Genomic DNA, 21,387 nt, shown 5'->3' with positions numbered 1-21,387 from the left:
TTCACTTACCTAGTTCTTTGAGTTTAATTCATTAGAGGTTTGTGGTTTGTCTCATATAGATCTTACAGATGTTTGTTGAATTTATTATTTAATTTTGGGGAGTGCTAATGTAAATGGTATTGTGTTTTTAATTTCAAATTCCAGTTGTTCATTGGTATATAAGGAAAGCAATTGACTTTTGTATATTAACCTTGTATCCTGCAATCTTGCTATAATCCCTTATTCCAAATTTTTTGCCTCTTGGTTTTCTACATAAATAGATGATCATGTCATTTGTGAAAAATGATTTCTTTTTCTTGTTTTTTACTTTGGCAAGGATTTCTAGGATAATGTTGAAAGGCGTGGTGAGAGTAGATATCCTTGCCTTGTACCTGATCTTAATGGGAAAGTTTCCAGTTTCTTATTGTTAAGTATTATGTTAGCTGTAGGTTTTTTATAGTCTTTATCATATTAAGGAAGTTGTCTATTCCTGGTTTACTGAGAGTTTTTATTATAAATGAGTGTTGGATTTTTATCAAATGTTTTTTTCTGCATATTGGTATGACTGTGTGGTTTTTCTTTTTTAGTCTAATGATTTAATGGATTCGTTAATTGATTTTTGAATATTGAACCAGCCTTGCATTTGTGGGATAATCCCACTTGGTCATAGTGTGTAATTCTTCTTACACATTTTTTTATTCCATTTGCTAATACTTGTTGAGGATTTTTGCATCTGTTTTCATGAGAGATACTGATCTGCAGTTTTATTTTCTTATAATACCTTTGTCTGGATTTATAAATTTTTTAGCATGTGAAAAATCAGCTTGAGATTAATGGACATATTTCCTTCAGTGATTATGACGCACCTGGAATGTTGAATTAATATACTGTGTCATATCCAGAACCAGTATATTTTATGTCTTACATGCATATTCTAATACACGGCACATAATAGGCATTGTATTAAGGAATATTAAATTCTGTTTCAAATCAAAACACAACTTGTTAGGTCTCCATGTTCATATTTTTTCTGCATTTATGAAGTACATCTTTAATTGAGGAAGATATATCTGTCTCATTTAATGTTCATCTCTTTTATGCCTATTCTGTTAGACATTTTCTTTGAAGCTTGGGATATCATGTCTAAGAGAATAACTCCCAGATCTTTTTCTCACCCCCAGTGTTTTCCTGTATTTCTGACTGCCTACTAAACATTTCTATTTGAATATAATTTCTTGGGATTATTAAAATTCAGTTATTTTTCCCCCAAGCCACTTCCTTCTCTTTATTTCCTTTTTTTCTGATAGTGCCAGTTTGTTTTTCCCAGTTACATGGGCAAAGGTATTTCATTAAGCTGACTCCTTTCACCCTTTGTGCCCACATGCCATTAATTGCTAAATATTGCCCTTAGTATTTTTCTTCCATATATTTTCCAGTGTCAATACCATATTAAGATAGTTTTTTAAAAAATCACATTTTTAAAAATGTTACTGCTTCCAATCCCTACCTCCAGATGTCTCTTCTACTTAAAAATTTTGAGCCCTTAGAAGAAAAAACAACTAAATTCCATAGCCTAAGAATTGCTTTTAAAATCTAACTTATTTTGGTTGCAAGAAACTAAATGCAAAAAAAGACACTTAGTTGAAAGCATAATTATCTGTGGAAGCCAAGAGTATCGATCCTCAGTGGACTAGAATACAGGTAATAGTATCATCTGTTTTTCTGTGTCCTTTTCCCTAAGACTTACCTTGTCTATTCACACATCCTATATTTTTTATGTTTCAATTTTAATTACATCCTGAGCTAACCAGATATCATTGAGTCTCCAATTCCAAATTCTCCTAAGAGAGAATCTGATGAGTATAACAGTATATTGTATTGACCAGTTTGTTGGTTTAGCATTGCCAGATAATCAGATAATTTAATTTTTAAGGTAACTGATTAGAGTATGTTTTATTTCATCTAAATGCATATTTCATTGTGCAGTTTTCTTGAAATATGATTATGCCTTAATACTACTCTTGACCCATCTGCCTCCCTCAGTGGTTTTTACATTTCTGTCAAGCAATAAGAATTCATTTTTAATTGTGTACCATCTAGCTTGAATAAGCTACCAGTACTTGATTTTTTCCCCAATATGGGCTTTTTAGGTTTTTTGTTGTTTTGAGGTAAAAATCACATAACTTAAAACTTAACCATTTGAAAGTGTACAATTCAGTAGCATTTAGTATATCCACAGAGTGGCTTAACCATTAACCTCTAATTAGTTCCAAAATATTTCATCACTCCAAAGGAAATCCTGTACCCATTAAGAATGTAGTTACTCCTTCTATTCCACATTTTGTTCATCTGTTCATGACTATTTGGGTTATTTCTGTTTTGTATCTCTTGTGAATAGTGCTTTTATGGATTTGTGTACAGGTATTTGAATACCTATTTTGAGTTCTTTTAGAGTATATGCCTTGGAGTATGTCTAACTTTTTGAGGAATAGGCCTTACCATTTTCTCACTTCTCTCCACCAGTGTTTGAGAGTTTCCATTTCTCCACATCCTTTCCAACTCTTGTTGTTTTTCTTTTTTTTAGTATAGCCATAATTCCTTCATTCCTGTGTATGAAGTTATACTTCACTGTGATTTTGGTTTACATTTCCCTAATGGCTAATAATGTTGAGCATCTCTTCATGTGCTTGTTGGCCATTTGTATATCTTTGGAGAAATGTCTTTTGCCACTTTTTACATTGGGTTGTCTTTTTCTTTTTTGGTTATGAGAGTTCTTTGTATATTCTTGGTACTAGACCCTTATCATGCAAATGATTTGCAAATGTGTTTATCCCGCTTTATATGTTGTCTTTTTTCATAGTGTTTTTGACGTGAATTGTAAATTTTGTAAATGTTTCTGATGAAGTAAATTTTTGTAAAATTTATTTTTATTTTGTTCCTATTGTATCCTAAGATACATGTGTGCAACAAAGATATATAATTATTGTTTCATGCATTTTTTTAAATCCTAGAGAAACAAAAGGATGCTATAAATCAAAATTGCAATATTACTGGTTTATAAAATTATCTGTAACTACTTTGACTTTAGATATTTTATTTTTTTGGTATGACTTCAAGTTAGTGTCTGATACACTTTTATTTCAGCCTGGAGGACTCTCTTTAGCATTTCTTGATAAACTTTCTCAACTTCTATTTATCTAAAATTGTCTTTTTTTTTTTTTTCATTTTTGTTTTGCCAGATACAGAGTTCTTACTTGATAGTTTCTTTTAGGACTTTATCCTTTTGTTATTGCCTTCTGACCTCTGGTTTCTGAAGAGAAATTAATCTTAATGTGGATTCCTAGGATATGATTCAGTTGTTTCTCTTGTTTTTTCATTGTACGTCTTTTTGAGTTCCTCCTGCTTGAAATTTGAATTTCTTGGATGTATGCACTTGTGGTGTTGGTTGTTTTTTTTTTTCTCTTAGTTTTCAGCCATTATTTCTTTAAATATTTTCCTTTTCATCTAGGAAAGCCCTTGTGCATGTGTTGATAAACTTGATGGTATCCCAGAAATCTCTTTAGGCTCTGTTTATTTTTCTTCATCCTTTTCTGTTTGCTCCCAGACTGGATAATCTCAATTGATCAGTCTTTAAGTTCATTGATTATTTCTTCTCTTTGCTAAAATCTGCTCTTTAACCTCTCCAGTGAATTTTTCATTTTTGTTATTCTACTTTTCAGTTCCAGAATTTCTCTTAAGTTCTTCTTATAATTTCTTTGAATTTATTGATATTCATTTTATTCATTAAAATTTTTTTAATGTTTATTCATTTTTGGGGGAGACAGAGACAGAGCATGAGCAGGAGAGAGAGGGAGGCAGAATCTGAAGCAGACTCCAGGCTGTGAGCTGTCAGTACAGAGCCCCATGCGGGGCTCAGACTCACAGACCCAAACTCACAGACCGCGAGATCATGACCTGAGCCGAAGTCCGATTCTCGACCGACTGAGCCACTGAGACACCCCGATACTCACTTTATTGTCATCCTCTGGTTTTTTTCACTTCATCAGGTTTTTTTTAAAAACAGTTGATTTAAAGTTTTTGTGTAGTACAGAGACTGGGTTTCTTCATGGACAGTTTATGTTCATTTCTTTTTGTTCTTGAGCATACCATATTGTTTCTGAGCCTACCAGTTTTGTTTCTTTCTATGCTTCTTAATATGTTGTTGAAAAGAAGGGGTTTTGAGTATTGTGTTACCTCTGGAAATCAGATTCTCCTCCCTTACCAGGGTTTTTGTTGCTATTTATTGGCTGTGTTTGCTTGTTTGGGGTCTTTCCTAACCTACTGTTTTAAAGTCTGTATTCTTTGTCATTTGTGGCCCCTGAAGTTTGTATTCCATTAGCTTAATGGTTAGCTAGTGTTTTGACAGTTTGCTTAAATGCCTGAAGTCATTGGAAAAAATTCTTTCCAAGTCTTTGCACATTGTATTGTCTTACTCTTGTAACACTTACCCAGGGCACTTATAACTGCCTGAGCCTTCACTTCCAGCTTGCGCAGAGGTTGTGATTAGCCAGAGGTCAAAGTTTCTAATCTTGTCGGGCATTTTCTAAGGATGTATCCTGCTTTGGTTATGTATATGGGCTTCTTGATTTCCCAGTATATGTAGAAGCTTTTAAAATCTGTAAACTCCCACTGTCTCCTTTGCCAGCATCTTCCATGATAGGCTGGTCCTCCCTTTCATTGCTGGTCCTGACTGTTGCCCGTCTCCACATTGCTACAGCCAATACTTGTGCCTTTAAATGCCAGTGAAGCTACCTCAGCCTTGAGAACACTTCAAGTTGAGTGAAATATATGAGTAAGCCCTTGTGCTGTTCGCTCTGGGAGACTGGTCAAAACCTGTTACCACACTTCCTTCATAAGATCTGTATTGCTTCCTTTGGCACTTGCAACCTTTGCCCAGAGTGCAGTCAGCCATTGTTATGGTTGTTGCTAATCTGAAGTATAAGCGTATGGTAGGTGGACAATTACAAGCTGCTTTCTTCGCCAAAGTTTCTAATAGTTGTGATTTTTTTTTTTTACTAGATTTCATAGTTCTGTAAAAATTGATGCCGACACTTTTTGACAGTTTATTAGTTGTTTTTTGGGGAGGAACCAAGCCCTGAAATTCCCATCTCCGTCTCTTTACTGATGTCATTTCCACATGGACATGTTTGTCTAATTTATGTATTATCTACACACTTTACTTTTCTCTTACACTATGTAATCTATTTTGTGGATTTAGATTTATTAAATTTGTGGATTTATTTCATCCTGAAGGTATACAGAAACAGGCTTTGAAACTCTTATTTTCTTTCTTAGCAGCTCAGATAGAACTTGGATCATATTAGAGCTTCAGATACCAATAACTTTGTACAGCACAAGCGTTAGTTACTTTTCTAATAAAAGGAAAAAAGAGGACTTGGTTTAAAGTTACTTTCAACATCTGCATCTTTAAATTTGCTTTTAGAATATTGGAATAGATTTCTAATGCCTTTGTATATTGCTTGGAGACCCATGATAGGATTGGGTGATTTAAGCCCAACTAAAGCTTGATAATTAATATCTTCATACTTGAGTTGGGGTTGTTGTTTGTTCTTTTTGTTTTCACATCATTTAATTATTAGTAAATGGAAGGCAAGATTTTTAATGTGGATATTAAGTACCTTAAAATTTTTGTCTAGCAAGTAGTATTAAATGCTTATCTCTGTGTCAGGAGTTGTCAACCTCAGCATTATTGACATTGGGGTTATTTAATTCCTTATGAGAGGAGCAGTCCAGGATATAATTTAATTTAGGTGTATTGCATTTAGTGATTGTGTTTTTTCAGCTCCTTTATTTTTTTTATGTTTATTTATTTATTTTAAATGTTTTTATTTATTTTTGGGAGAGAGAGCATGCGCATGCACTTCGGCACCAGCCGGGCAGGTCAGAGAGAGGAGACACAGAATCTGAAGACAGGCTCCAGGCTCTGAGCTGTCAGCACAGAGTACAATGTAGGGCTCAAACTCAGGAACCGCGAGATCATGACCTGAGCTTAAGTTGGAAGCTTAATTGACTAAGCCACCCAGGCGCCCCTTTTTCAGCCCCTTTAATTCAAAAGAATTTTTGAGATTATCATCAGATTCTTAGCCACTAGTTTTAGCCTTCATTGATTTTTTTTAAATCTCTCTAATTTCTCCTGTGTTTATTGGTTGACATTTCACTGTATAAATGAACTCCTCTTTCTCCCTCAATTTGAAGTTGATGTTTTCCTCATTATTAGATTTGAATTATGCATTCTTGTTAGAAATGCCACCAAGGTTGTTGTGTCTTTTTAAGTACATCATACCTGTTGCGACAGAGTATCAGTTTGTCCCAGTAATTTTGATTATTTGGTGGTGTCTGCCATACTTCTTCACTGAAGTTAAAACTTTAATTTAGTAGCTTTTTATTTATATTGGTTTGGGTTCATGTGTTCTTATTATATCCAGTGAGTTACAATGCATTAATATAATTCAGAACATCCTAGCTTGGGCTCCTTCATGACCCCTGTGTCCTTTTAAGATATGTTCCTATAGTTCTTAAGTACTTCCTCAACTTACTGGCACAAGATGTACCAGGCATGGCTTATACTCCTCCTTGGAATCTGCCTTTTCTCCAGATTGCTCTGGTTTGTTTTGGTAGAGAATGGTATTTAGAAATCAATATTGGGGCTGCCTCTGAACTGTCTTGGCAAAAAAAAATGCTAGGAAAGCTAAGAAATAAATGTATGTATGTATGTATCTGTACTTATTTCTGTAGCAGTTTGTTAATAACCATGAGTTTATGTTTTTACCTTCAATTTTAATCTAACACCACACATAGTACAGTACATTTAATTCTAGTCCCCCTTTCATTAATATTAATTCCCTTCTCAAGCAGTGAGAATCCTTTCTCCTTTTATTCTTCGCACATTTACTCATTTGCTCAAGTCTGAAATGTGCAAAAAGTATATATACTACTCTAGATTTGAAACCTGCTAAATAGAGTTCAATTTTATCACAGTTTAAAAAAAAAATTTTAAGGTCCAGTTACCTAGAGTGAAGTTTACCAAATTTAAGTGTACATTTAGGTTGAGTTGTGACAAATGCATTTCCCTGTTTAATCCACACACCTGTCAAGATAGAAAACATTTTCATCACCCTTTATGTTTCTACCCAGTTACTTTTCCAAACCACCAAAATAACTCTTCTCACTTTTCCCAGTCCCTACTTAAGGTTAGTATTAACTTTTTCTAGAACTTGATATAAATGGAATCATATAAAATAAATTCTTTTGTGTGTCATTTTTTAAATCTCAGATGAATTCATGCAGGCTATGTCAGTAAAACTTTATAACATTTAAAAATATAACTTAGGCCTGCCTGGGTACTTCAGTGGTTAAGTGTCTGACTTTGGTGCAGGTTCCTGAGTTCGAGCTCTGCATCAACCTCTGTGCTGACAGCTTGGAGCCCGCCTCTCCCCATTCACCCTCTGTTTCTTTCTCAAAAACATATAATAAACATTAAAACTTTTTAAAATATAACATTAGCCTGTGAAACTTTGTCAAATTGGATTTTTGCTTCCCTTTTATGTTTATAGATTTCTGAACATTAACTCCTCCCCTTCAGCATGAGATATACTTCGTTCTTCTTTCATATTGTTAAGTATTATTTGTAAAAACTAAAATAATTCTAATAACTTAGTAAGAAATAAGGGATTAAAAATATATCGTCCCATGCAAAAGCTGTTACATTGGTTAAGGAATAAGTTTGAGATAACTACTTTTTCTTTGATTTGGTTTGTTTTTATGTTTGTGTAAGTCCTGTGACCAGAAGAGTATAATGCCTTATGAAATTGAGTCTCTTTCAGAAGTGTTTTAAGAAACTTGCTGTTGAACACAGAAAATAGGTATAGACTTTTGACCAGTGACATAAATGTTAGATCTTTTGTTACTGTCCATAATTCCCTGAGGCTTTTCTTTTTTTATTCCTTCCCCTACCCCTCCTCCTTTTCCAGTATAAATTTCTTTATGTTGTTAAGACTGTAATTTCTGTTCATTTATCTTCAAGGTCACTCATTCACTCCTCTGTCATCTCCATTCTGTTTCTGTTTGTTAGTTCTAAGGCTTCCAGTTCTTATTATGTTTCTGATTTTTTATGAAGCTTTTCCTTTTTTTTTCAAGTATGTTTATAATTGTTCATTGAAATATTTTATGAGAGCTGCTTTAAAATCCTTGTCAAATAATTTCACAACTGACATCTTTGTGTTGGTATCTGTTAATTATCTTTTCTCATTCATGTTGAAATTTTTTTGTTTGTGGTATGATGAATAATTTTAGCTTTATCATTGTATCCTGGCCATTTTGGATATTATACTATGAGACTTTGGATCTTCTCTTTGAGCAAACTTCTTCTGATACTGCACCAGCAGTTGGGGATGGAAGCCCTGATGTCCTACTTGGTCTTCCTGGGCCTCTACTTCACACTACCATGGTGGGGAGGGTAGTTTCCCTCTTACCTCAGGTTCTGGTCTCTATTCACCCCTTTTGACACCAAAGGAAGAGGAAGGGGGGTTGTCATTTTTACTCCTGGGCAGAAGTGGAATTCTAATCTCCCTATTGGGTTACCACTCATATACGTGAGGAGTGGGGTTCATGGTCTTTGGCTGGAGGAAGGCAGTTATAGTAAAAGTTTTGTTTTTGCTTTCTAAGGTACATTTTTCATAGTCCTTTCACTTGAGAGAGAAAGCATTTCTTGTTGTGGCTGGTTTTCTGTTATTTTGTTTTTCTTTCTCTTTTTTGCTTATGCTCTGTGGCATTTCTAGGTTGAAGCTTCTAGTTGTCTAGTCCAGTATATGTGAGATAAAAAGAAACTCCAGAGAACTCACTATCATTTTCTTTTTCAAGTCCAAGGTCGATAGCCTATCTTCTCTCCATCATTCAGAATCTTGATGTTTGCTTTTTATATACTGTGCTTGGAAATTTTAGCTGTATTTAGTGGAAGCAATAGGGAGAAACATATTTTTTCATTTTGCGTGTTACTTGATGTCCTAAATGATTTAAGAGAAAAAGTTTTTAAATTAAGAATTTAAGAAATTAAGAATTTCAAAAGAAATGCTCAAAAAATTCTATTAATAGTATTTTACCACCATATTTTTGTAAGTTACTAAGATGTATATAAGGTTGAGTGTATTCTTTGTTGTATATATGAATGTATAAAAGCTTATATATTTCTTTATTCTTTTAGGATTATGTACTGAAGGACTCTACCGTGTTAGTGGGAACAAAACTGATCAAGACAATATTCAAAAGCAGTTTGATCAAGGTAAGGTATACAAAATAAAAATCATTTTAATATTAGTTTCCTTACTGAAATTTCATGGTGGGAAGATTGATTTTCTAAGGATGTGGGATTTTGAAAGGAAAGAGTTTTGAAGCAGGATTTTAAATATGTGATAGAATGTTTACCTCAGTCAAGAAATAGAAAAACTATAAATCCATTACCAGAATTAGAAAAGCAGTAAATTGACTTATGACAAATCAGCATCTTTGTAATTAGAGATAGTACTTATTTAAAGATGCAATTTAAATTTTTTCCATGCTCTAGTGCCAACTAACTATTAGGAATGAAAACTAAGGAAATCAAAGTTTTAAATGTAAAGCTGTAAGCACTATGGGGAAAAATAAGTGAATATTTTTATAATCTTGGAGTAGCAAAGGCCTAAACTTGATATGAAATGTAGAAAGCCTAAACAGGATGATAATCTGTACTACTGTCTCTGTGAGATAATGGCTAAAACAAAACCAGAAGAAGAACTATTATAAACTTGAGGAAGGTGTGGAATAATATCCAGGGTAGATTAACCAGTTCACTTCAGAAGAAAGTTATATGAAAATACGCTCTGTCTCTATGATTTGTAGATATAAACACTAAAACAAAATTCATTTTGATTTATTACCACAGTGAAAAAAATTGTTGATAGAGTGTACACAAACAAGTATGTTGTACACTGCTGGTTGTGGGTGCCTTTTGATAGGTAGTTCATGTATATCTATTAAAATTCAGGTAAGTTTGCTCCAGAAATTCCACTTACAAATATTTGTTACAGAAGTCTTTGTAAGCTTACCAAGATATACTTGAAAGAGTATTTATGGTAGCATTCTCTGAAATTTTTTTAAAAGGAGGCAGGGACCTATCCTCGTGCTTTGTAAGTGTAATACTAGATATCCCTGTAAAATAATGTGGATTTGTGTGTGTTAAAATGGTAAAATGTCAGTTGTTGAGTGGTGTGAAAGCTTTGAAAGTATATTCTTTATATAGGATATAAGTGTATTCAGTATATATTCTATATATAGGATTTCATTTTAAATTTGTACAGTTTCATTTACAGTAATGATAGAACAGGTTGTAGTCAATACTAGGGCTTCTTGAATTATACTTCATGGTTTTGTTTTCTCATTCTGTCACTGGGCTATAGGGAAATTAGTTTTTCTAAAGCCTAACTTTTTAATATCTAGAATCGGAGTGATGAGAGGAACTAGGATGAATAACGAGATAATGAAGAGTTTTCTGTGACACACACCATATAAATACTCTTCGGATAGTTCTTGGTATAGAAAATGTAGCCTCAGAAAATAAGCTTTAGTATATAATAGTATTTATCATAGCATCTTTAATGTTTTCAAATGAAATGTAAATATTCAGTAATAAAATGTTACGTAAATTGTTAAATCTGGGGGAATATTTTGTCATTAAAATTGTTTAGGGCAAAAGATTATTAATGGGTTAAGGATGTATAAGTTCTTAGTACTATTCTTGCAAATTTTCAATTATATTACAATTAAATGATACCTAGTGCACACAGAAAAGTTTTTAAAAGTTTGCTTATGAAATTGTAATTATCTTAGATAATGCCTGACAAACAAAAGCCAGTAATGTCTATTTTTTTTAATGAGTAGAGAAAAGATGAAAAGAAACATGCCGCAATAAATCAAATATAAACAGTGATTGTCTCTAAGTGATGGGGTAATTTCTTCTGTGTTTTTACATTTTCTATCATAAGTATCCATTATATTTATAAAAGGAAAAAATGATTCTTTTAATAGCAAATTAATCTTACGATACACCTTTAGTATATTCCAGTTTTGTTTTTAAGTCAGAAATTCACTGAAAAGTGTTGAAATCAAACTGTTTCATGTAGAAAATCAAGTATAAGCTAGGGGTAAACCCATTTGATTTCAACAAGTATAAGCTAGAAGGTGTAAACTAAAATTTATATGCTTAATTCCTATCTTTTGTCTTTCTGTTTTCTTATGGCCTTTTTTTAAATTCTTTTTTTCTGTTTTTTATTTATTTTTGAGAGACCGTGAGAGACAGCACCAGCCGGGAGGGTCAGAGAGAGAGGGAGACACAGAACCTGAAGCAGGCTCCAGGCCCTGACATAGCTGTCAGCACAGAGCCCGATGTGAGGCTCAAACTCACGAACCACGAGATCATGACCTAAGCCGAAGCTGGATGCTTAACCTACTGAGCCACCCAGCCGTCCCTCTTATGGCCTTTTTTAAAGTTTATTTTGAGAGAGTGGGGGAGAGGCAGAGGGTGAGAGAAAGAGAATCCCTGTAATCCACCTGACTGAGCCACCCAGATGCCCCTGTTATGACCTTATAAAGTCGCTTGTGTAAATAAAATATTTTAAAAGGTAGGAATGAGTGAAAGCTAATGTTCTATGTATACTAATAAGCCTAACAGCATTTTAAATTTGCTGTAATAGAAGATGCTTCCTGCTTGGTTCTCTCTTCACTTATGTAGGCAAACTTATATTAAAACAGAAGGGGAGGCGCTCCTGGGTCGTTCAGTTGGTTGAGCATCTGACTCTTGATTTTGGCTCAGGTCATGTGACAGTTCATGAGATGGAGCCTCCTCAGTGCAGAGCCTGCTTGGGATTCTCCCTCCCCCTTCTCTCTCTCTGCCCCTTCCCCATACGCTCTCTTTGTCTCTCTAAAAAATAAACTTAAGAAACAACTGGGGGATGGAGGAGTCAACCTGTAAAGAAACATGCCTGAGGAGAAGACTCTAATAGTATTTGGATCTACAAGTACTTATATTTAGCTTACTTCTCTTATAATTAAAATTTTATTATATAAATTATAAATTTAAATTTTTGTCTTGTAGATCATAATATCAGTCTAGTATCAATGGAAGTAACAGTAAATGCTGTAGCTGGAGCTCTTAAAGCTTTCTTTGCAGATCTGCCAGACCCTTTAATTCCATATTCTCTTCATCCAGAGCTATTGGAAGCAGCAAGTAAGTTGTAAGCCTCCTTTTTTGGAGAGGGATAATGATGGTGGGTTGTATATATTGATTGCTCTGTGTTAAACTCAGCCATGCACTAGAATGTGTAGCTAAGAAAAGCTTAGCTTTTAAGACTCTTTCTTAAAGGTTATTTTCCTGTAAGTAAACAAAGATCAAAATCTGGGGGTATTTCCCAGGAATATTTAGTTTTAGCTCTCAGGTGACTCAGTGCTTCTAGCAATTTGAAGATCATTGTACTAGAAATTTGAAATTTGTATTTTCAATTCAAACGTCGAGGTTTTGTAAGAAAATTAAATGACCTCTTCAAATGAATGTATCTGTAACATAGTTCATTAAAATATTAACCTGTGTATGGTATATACACAGGTGTATTTAAGTTTTTTTAAATCAAATTAACTTTGGCCTTATGTCTTAAGTCATTTTTTTAAAAGTAAGGTAGGAAAATAGTGCTTATTCAGTATTACGATCTCTGAGTCACTTTGACCTTGTGATAAGCTTTACTTGCAAAAAGAATGTTGTGATATATGATAATGTATTTAGCCAAGTTCCTTAGAACATTTTCTTTGTTTTTGTTTACCTATCCTTATATGCTTCAGTTAGATTCTTCATTTTCTTTTACAATAAGCAAAGCAGGAAGCTTTATCAAGTATTTTTAAATGTGTGAGTTTCAACAGATTTCTCTCTACTTTAATTTTACAGAAATCCCCGATAAAACAGAACGTCTTCATGCATTGAAAGAAATTGTAAAGAAATTTCATCCTGTAAACTATGATGTATTCAGATATGTAATAACACATCTAAACAGGTATTTTTATCTTTTGCTTTTGCAATTGCACTATAAATTTTAAACTTTCAACTTTAAATTGGGTTATTAATAAGAGAAAAGGAGACAAATTAATTAAACATATAGTTCAATTTTGGGTCTTTTTTTCTGGATTTTTAAAATGGGCTTTTCACAACTTTTTTAAAGAAAGGTATATGACGATGACTTTTAGTATATGTAATGATTATATATATAGTAAGTAAAGTATCATATAAGTAGTAAGAATATTACTATTATTCTTCAACAGTTCTCTTCTATAGACTCAGAATTTTAGGTATGAATTGACTCTTAATCACATGAATCTATTTGAAGTTGGAAAAATTGAGGTTTAAAGAAGGAAATTAGATACTCATTGTCACATATTTAATAAGTGACACATCTTATGAGTAGACCCCGAGTTTTATTAAGAAGTTTCACTAGATTTTTCTATCACACTGTATTGCATTTGTATATCTTGCCTATTTTGTTCAGATATAGCCCACATAGTAAAATTTTATCAGAGACTTAAATTCATATTACTGTCCATCCTGTTAACCTGAAATGCAGGACATTAATCCTGTACTAAAAGCTCTAAATATGTTAAGCTTCAAGTTTATTCTTTTTTGTAAAATGATACTCTCACAATACCATTTATGAAGTGAAAGGTAGTATTGTGTCATAGCTTAAAGCTCAGATTGTTGAGTCCGAGAGGCTCAGTTTTGAAACGTTTTTATTATGTGACCTTAGGCATATTACTTACCCTTGCCTAAGTCATCATTTTCCCAACTATAAAAATGAGAACTATAACACCTCACAGAGTTGTTCTTGGGACTAAATAGAATTACTAGTATTTGTGCTAAGTTTTTCAAAAGTTTGCTCCTTAAAATATTTTCTATTGACACTTGAATGAATTGAATTTTTTTTAACTTAGAACATCAATGGTGAAACTCAAGTATATTTCAGTTTGTATCTGTTAAATGTTTAAATTTTTATTGTTGCAATCAACATAGTATAAAATTATTTAAGGTTTCTGGGAACTGTTCTCTAAAGTCTCCCTCCTGAGAAAATAACTGCATACTAGTATTGTCATATAATTAGTGGAGTATCGTCTTTTGAGAATTACCATACAAATGGTTCTTGAAATGATAACAGATGTGTACTTGGTACTGTCAGAGATGTTACCCAACATGAAGTGTAAGGATGGTTTGAAATATATTATTGCTTGGCCAGATTAAAATGCTAAAGTAAGAATTTTATATAAAAGAATAGGGAAAAAAGACAAAGGAAAAGCACATTCAAAGCAGCACAGTACTAGTCCACTAGACAGTACCATGGTTGGCTTCAGTAATACAGCCATACAACAGAAGCCTACATGATGTGTTGAGGAATGGCAGAGGACTTTGTGATTCCAGTGGAGAGAAAGATGGACAGAGTAAGGGGTAAGGTTGGAAAGAGAAGAGAGATAGTGTGACAGTACTTCTCAGAGTGTAATATGTCTAGCTTTAATCTTCAAAATGTTTTATGGACAAGATAAGGAAATTGCTTCATGAGTATATGTCATGAGTACACTGTTGACTTCCACCTGACATTTGTGAGGAGGTGAGGAATGAGACTTTCTTAATGAAAATAGCATTACATGCCTGTCACTCTGAATGGTAGGGGGACCACTGAAGAGTAGAGCAGAGAAATAACATCATCAGACTTAAATTTTGAAAGGAATGCTTAACTGGACTGTAATGGGAACGTCTCTGTGCCAGGTATTCTTAAAAGTGCTAGGGACACAGAAAGGGAATAAAGCAGTCACTTATTAAATTCTAGTATAGGAAATGAATGATTAAAAATATATAATGGATGATTGACAAATTGCAGAAATTAATTCATGGCTTTACTCTTTTGTTATATTCTCTTTCAGCCTTCATATTCAGTGAGTTTCTGTGTTGAATCAGGTTTTTCACCTGTAATTATTTTTCTTTTTTGTTCCTCCACCACTGTTTTAGTTTAGCCATTATCATTTCTTATTTAGATAACTCTAGTTTCATTGTAATTAAACTCTTTCCATGCCAGTTTTCCTCTTGATCCTCCTGTGATTCTGATCTAAGGATGATCTTTCTGTAAAAATGTTTTCTAATTGAATAACATCCTATATCCTAAAGAAAAAAATGTTCAACGTTAAGTGGTGTAATTATTACTTCTTCAGTTACACCTTTTTTCCATTTACCCCAAGCACACAGCAAGTAGCTGTATTAAACTAATAGTACTTAATGAGAGGTATTAATTTGTGCCTGTCATTACATCTTAATACAGCTGCCTCAGTTCTCAAAATGTAGTTCGCAAACCAACAGCAGCAGCATCACCCCAGAACTTGTTAGGAATGCAAATTATCAGGTCCCACCCCAGACATAATTATCAGTCTGTGTTTGTTTGTTTTTTTCTAATTTTTTAAAATGTTTTTATTTATTTTTGAGAGACATAGACAGTGGGAGCAGGGGAGGGTCAGAGAGAGAAGGAGGCACATCTGAAGCAGGCTCCAGGCTCTGAGCTAGCTGTAAGCACAGAACCTGATGTGGGGCTCGAACCTACGAACCATGAAATCATGACCTGAGCGAAGCCGGACACTTAACCGACTGAGCCACCCAGGCACCCCTCAGTCTGTGTTTTAACAAGCCCTCCAGGAGGTTCTGATATACACTGAAGTTAAGAACCACTGTTTTGACTGAATTACCTTTCCTTCCTACCATTTTACCAATTGGCCAACACTCTTAACTCAAATAAACATTACCTCTTCAAGGAAGCCTTTCCTAGGCACTTTCATATCATTCTTGGTACCTTTCTTTTGTAGTTTTTGACTGAGCAGTTAGACCTGATAACCATACTATAATGTCTTTCAGCTTTATAGGTGTTTTGTTTTTTTGTTTGTTTGGTTTTTTTTTTTTTTTCCAGAAACTACACTTGTACTGCATAGAAACACCTGACTGGACCCACTATAGTTAGTTAACTTTATTCTGAATATTCTAATTTTGTCTCTTCACAAATAGTAATAACTTTTACCATAGAACACATATTTTTAGGGCACATTATTTTACCTCAGATGAGCAATTCCTGTGGCTGGGGGGGAGGGGTTTCTTAGGCATGTATTTAAAATATTTTGATGTGCAAATTTAATTATGAGACTTTCCCACTACCCTACATACTGGGCTGTTTGTTTATGTATGGAATAAGAGCATCAAAGGATTCTTTCCCAATTTAGTAACTTTGATTTGTAATTTAAGATTTGCCTCTTAGGTTTCTTGTTCCTTACAGACAATGGTAGAAGTGCTTGCTCACAAATTTAAAAACCTAGATGTAAATCTGTTGATACTGAATAATCATTAATAAATTCTTACTAAAATTCTTATAAAGAATTTTAAGGTGGAAAGTGTTTCTGTGAACTGTCCTTCAAATTAAATTTGTAGCAAGGTACAATATATTTAATGATTGAAAAGATTTTTTTTTTTGCAATTTAAACTAATTTTTTTGAAAGATTAAAAGTCTATTGTTTGGAGGATATGATAGGGTAATTTTTCTAACGTTTGATTTTTCCAAGGTTCAAAGAGCTGGCATACCATGCTTTGTCTTTTCATAGCCCATAATAATAGTCAAGGAATTTGGATATGCAGTTAGAATTTTCTGCCAGAAACTCATTAAAATTTGCCACATGTCCTTACACTGAGTAAAAAGTTTTTTTTTTTACACACAGTAAGGAGACTTCTATGTAAATTATAAAACCCCTGGGCACCACATTTTTTAAAGACTATCTTTGATTTTCACAAGGAATGGATTTGTTGTCTTCTGTTACTAGAATGTCGTTGAACATCTTAGAATGCACAAGAAGAAAGATGGTTTAAATTTGAAGTTAAGATAAAAAATTTTAAAACTAAATCATCTTGAGGTCTATGATACTTAAATTGCCATGAATTTTGATTGGTTTCTAATTGTTTTTTCCTGTCATAATTTCAGGGTTAGTCAACAAAACAAAATCAACCTAATGACAGCAGACAACTTATCCATCTGTTTTTGGCCAACCTTGATGAGACCCGATTTTGAAAATCGAGAGTTTCTATCTACTACTAAGATCCATCAGTCTGTTGTTGAAACATTCATTCAGCAGTGTCAGTTTTTCTTTTATAACGGAGAAATTGTGGAAACTGTGAACACTGCAGCTCCTCCACCACCTTCAAACCCAGGACAGTTGGTGGAACCAATGGTACCGCTTCAGTTGCCACCACCTTTGCAACCTCAGCTGATTCAACCACAGTTACAGACAGATCCTCTTGGTATTATATAAGTAGGAAATGATTGCAGAAAGCCTGAATTTGGACAAAAAGCAAATCTAGGCATGCATGTTTCAGGGTTCAGTAGTATACTTGATTTTTCTTACAGGTAATTTCACAGTCAAAATGATGAGACATTTTCTCTTTGAACTATATGGTATAATTCCTTATTCATTTTCATTACAAATCTAACATGTGATAAGCATGACTGGAGAGGTTTAATTTTTATAAACAAAAATAGCTATAAAATACAAAGCTGCTGTTGCATGCAACCTTATTGCAATCAGTATATCATTCCTGTGGCATTTTTTGTCACATATATTGTGAATAAAATTTTTCTATAGAAATTAAATGATTTAAAAACTCACATATATGAAACATTTAATGCTTTTCAGCCTGCTTTATGGCTGATTTTGTTATTTGATGTGCTAATTTGGGCAACTTAATTTACATTTTAGCAGTCTGTGTAGATAACTAAAAGCCCAGTTAAGTATTTTATAATTTCAGGCTACTTATGCCATGCTTGGGATGTTGTTTGAAAGAAAGAAAAATACACTTAACATATTTCTGCACCTTCATCTTTACTTCTAAATAAACCTGTGGATGATTTGATGAGGGATAAATGAACATATTTCTTGTACACGCATACCAAGGATATACTTGTGGCTAAAGTGAGTTGATAATGTTGTGCAAAGGATAGTTGTCACCAACTCATTTCTTTATGGTCCATAATGAAGTAAACATCTTGTATACTGTTAATTCTGTAAACAGATGCATGTTCAAAAGATCTATGATGGTCTTGTAATCTTAATCTAATATATTTTAGATATTTTAATTTTTTCCCTCTTGGGAAATACATTTAGTATAGTGTAGAAAATACTTCATGACATTTTCATATAAGGTTATATAACTTTTCATACATAAACATGAAATTTGTTGTAGAAAATTCTTTAAACCAAACATTTTAATCTAGGACTTCAATTTAATCTGTTCCTTGAATCTATTTTTATGTGGCCCTTAAAAACATATCCAAAAATCCATTGCTAATATAGCAATAAAAATACTTTGGGTACTGACAGCCTCTTTGGAATGTGTATATATAAAGTTGCAAACTTGTATTAATATTCTTTTCTGTGATACGTTGTACTAAAATCCAAAATGCTTTTGCACCATTTTTTAAAACTATTTTCTTTTGATGTTGGTACCAGATTTGCTGTAAATGATTGCTGCTTTGGGGGTTAAACATTTTGTTAGTAAAGATACAACCAGAATACTAAATTACGGCCTAAAATTTCAGAATTGGCATTAGTATTTTTAGCCTTTATTCAAAATTTATTATCAAACCATGCCATTATTTTCTGGAAAGGAAAAAAAAATGGTTTGTTTTTCCTTGTTAGGTTATCTTTTCCTGTAGGAAAGAGGCAATTCTTTGGTCCATGTTGTAATTCTCATTCATACTACAGTTTAAGGTTGTCTTATGTGTATTATAGTAAATAGATGATTTTGAGATTCAAGGCTCCTAAGAGTTTGATTTGCTCCCATTTTCCCCTAAAATAAATACTGTCTTTCCCAACTGTTATGTCCTAGGTATTGTACTTCTCATTTTAACTTCAGAATCAAGATGTCAACATCAACCAGGCTGCTGTTGAAGTACATGTGTATTATAAATTATCTGATTTGTGTTATACTCTTACATGTTATTATCTTTTCTAAGAAAACAAAGTCCCTATTATTCCTATTGCAAAGCACACAGGAATTAAGAAAGTACAGTAATTTTTAAAAAGAAAAATCCGGTAAATGTAGTATTCTTAACTTGTTCTATATTAATAACCTATTGTCTATATAGCTTTAATTTATAGCTGTCAGTTTAACATTGGCATGTCTGGCAAAGAAAATTAAACTTTAAGAGTTTTATAAACTGTTTCTAGGTTGCTAAAGAATTTATTTTTCTACTATATATGGTATAGACAAAGCTCAAAACTATGTACAGGAAAAAAGCCTGACTATTTCTTTTGGAAGTAGGCTGAAAAGAGAATTTTCAGAACTGTTCTTGTCTTCAGTTCCTTTGGTCATGACTTTGCTATTGTAATATGTGAATCCCAGTTTATTTAAGCTATTCTCTTTTATACTTTGTTAATTTAACTTTCATGTACATTAAGTACCATTTTTGTTATTAAAACTAGCATTTACCATTTTCTATATTAACTACCTTACACCTTCCCCAAAACTTATCTCCACTTTTCTATGCATTCTATAATTGATTTGGAAAGCTTCATAGTGGGTCATTTAAAATTCTACGTTTGGTTCAATTAAACCTGTAGGTTTCAGTTAATTGAAAATTAAAGTACAGTTTAAAGCTCAGTCTGTTACACTGAATTGATTGTGTTTGTTTTTGCCAAGGGTTTAGATATGTTTTTAAATATTAGAAAAGTAATTCTAAGAACAATAATATAATTAAACTTTTTTTTGGTAAGTTACTGGAAGGTTTCACTGTTTAGGAACATATTATATATGAGACTTAAAGGATGAAAAAATATTAGATAGTCTCATAATTATGGGTAAACATTAAGGCATTATATTTTACAATTTTAAATAAAATTCCATCTACACACATGTTGCCATTGTTTCATTTAAGCTTCAGTACTTGTAGTTACTACAATATTGTACTTAACAGTATTTAGATTAGCAATATAAAGGTGCATAGTGGTACTCCTTTTCAAATTTTTAGTAGATTTATTGGAAGACAAATTCTGTTCACAGACACTAGGATATACAATTTTAGAACAAAATTCCAAGCATAATGTATTTCCATTTGAAATGGTATTTGTTTAGTAGTACTTTTTCCCCCCTAACATTTACAATGTAAATACTGTGTAGGTAACCACAATCTAACTTAGCCAAAAAGCAGCTTTTATTTTCCATACTGTGTGTAAATAATGTAGAACTTTTTTTTGAGGTACTGGAATTTAATTTCTAATATCTCTTAGATATAAACAAAAGGGAACAATTGGAATAAGAATTTAGGCCTTAGCTTCCATGGTGATTTTTAGTTTTTTATACAGTAATAATTGTGATGCTATTTGTCAACTGGATATAAATATATATATAATTTTAAAAAGTCAAAAGTGCTTTGTTTCTTTGTTTATAATTAATGTAATTTTGTGCTTCACCCACAGGATGCTGCAGTAAATTAAATATCAGTGAAGCTTCTTCTGTATAAAGAATGCTCTGAATAAAACATTAAGAAGCTGTGTAATTTTAAGTTATAATTGCCTTTAATTTTACCATTTCATTGGTAAAAGCTATTTTCTTTTTTGTGTAAGTAAAATAAGAAAATAAAATTTTCAGTATGATGAAGGTTTTAGTAGGGAGGTATATTGCTAAGCTGTTACGCTATACCATGAGAGGAGATCCAAAATTCATTTTGGATGTACATATACTGGTGAAAATTTAAGTTTTAAATGTTCAGGAAAAGATTGGTTTAACAGATTTCTGATTCCACTGTTACCTGGACCTGAATTTTGAGCTGTGGCTAGACATTCTTTTGAGCCACTGGAAACATTTTGAAGTGTATTCTAGTTTATTTAGCAGAGTTGCTAACATTGAAAAATATACTTTTTTTCTCTTAATTGGTTTATGAATATTAAGCCAAACTTTATGGGTATGTGTTCTCATTTTCTGTGGATCTGGTGAAATCTTTCTGACTTTAATTTTTGTGTTTTTCTTGAATTTCGTAATTTTAATCAATTACCTTAATTCTTAGGCTGAACAATTTCTGATTTGTTTCAGTACTCGTGGGTTTTATTTACTTTCTTACTGTATTTGAATTCTTGAAGTTCTCAGCAGCCTTTTCAATTTATCAAATTGAAAATAAAATTTTCTAAGATTTAATAGGGGAAGGAACCACTCTTCAAAATGAATTTCTTATGGTAACATCTGTATGTAGTTGAGAAAACTATAAGCATTATTAT

The 21,387-nt window shown here is 32.7% G+C and overlaps 1 protein-coding gene across 4 annotated transcripts in view; it reads left to right on the top strand.

The window, feature by feature from the left end:
• The window catches only part of ARHGAP5 (Rho GTPase activating protein 5), a 79,786-nt gene extending 58,581 nt beyond the window's left edge, over positions 1-21,205 (top strand). For 3 of the 4 annotated variants that reach the window (XM_029951541.1, XM_029951542.1, XM_029951540.1), the window contains exons 4-7: positions 9,239-9,316; positions 12,164-12,295; positions 13,004-13,109; positions 17,103-20,672. In XM_029951541.1, the coding sequence (XP_029807401.1) occupies positions 9,239-9,316; positions 12,164-12,295; positions 13,004-13,109; positions 17,103-17,430 (644 nt within the window). In that variant the 3' untranslated portion in view covers positions 17,431-20,672. Of the gene's footprint in view, positions 1-9,238; positions 9,317-12,163; positions 12,296-13,003; positions 13,110-17,102 lie in introns of all 4 variants that reach the window. The other variant, XR_003913184.1, reaches the window with a different exon arrangement.
• Positions 21,206-21,387: the final 182 nt, after the last annotated feature.

Source organism: Suricata suricatta, chromosome 9 (assembly GCF_006229205.1).
Source record: "Suricata suricatta isolate VVHF042 chromosome 9, meerkat_22Aug2017_6uvM2_HiC, whole genome shotgun sequence".
Classification (NCBI taxonomy): Eukaryota; Metazoa; Chordata; class Mammalia; order Carnivora; family Herpestidae; genus Suricata; species Suricata suricatta.
This window is presented reverse-complemented; position numbering and strand designations above follow the sequence as displayed.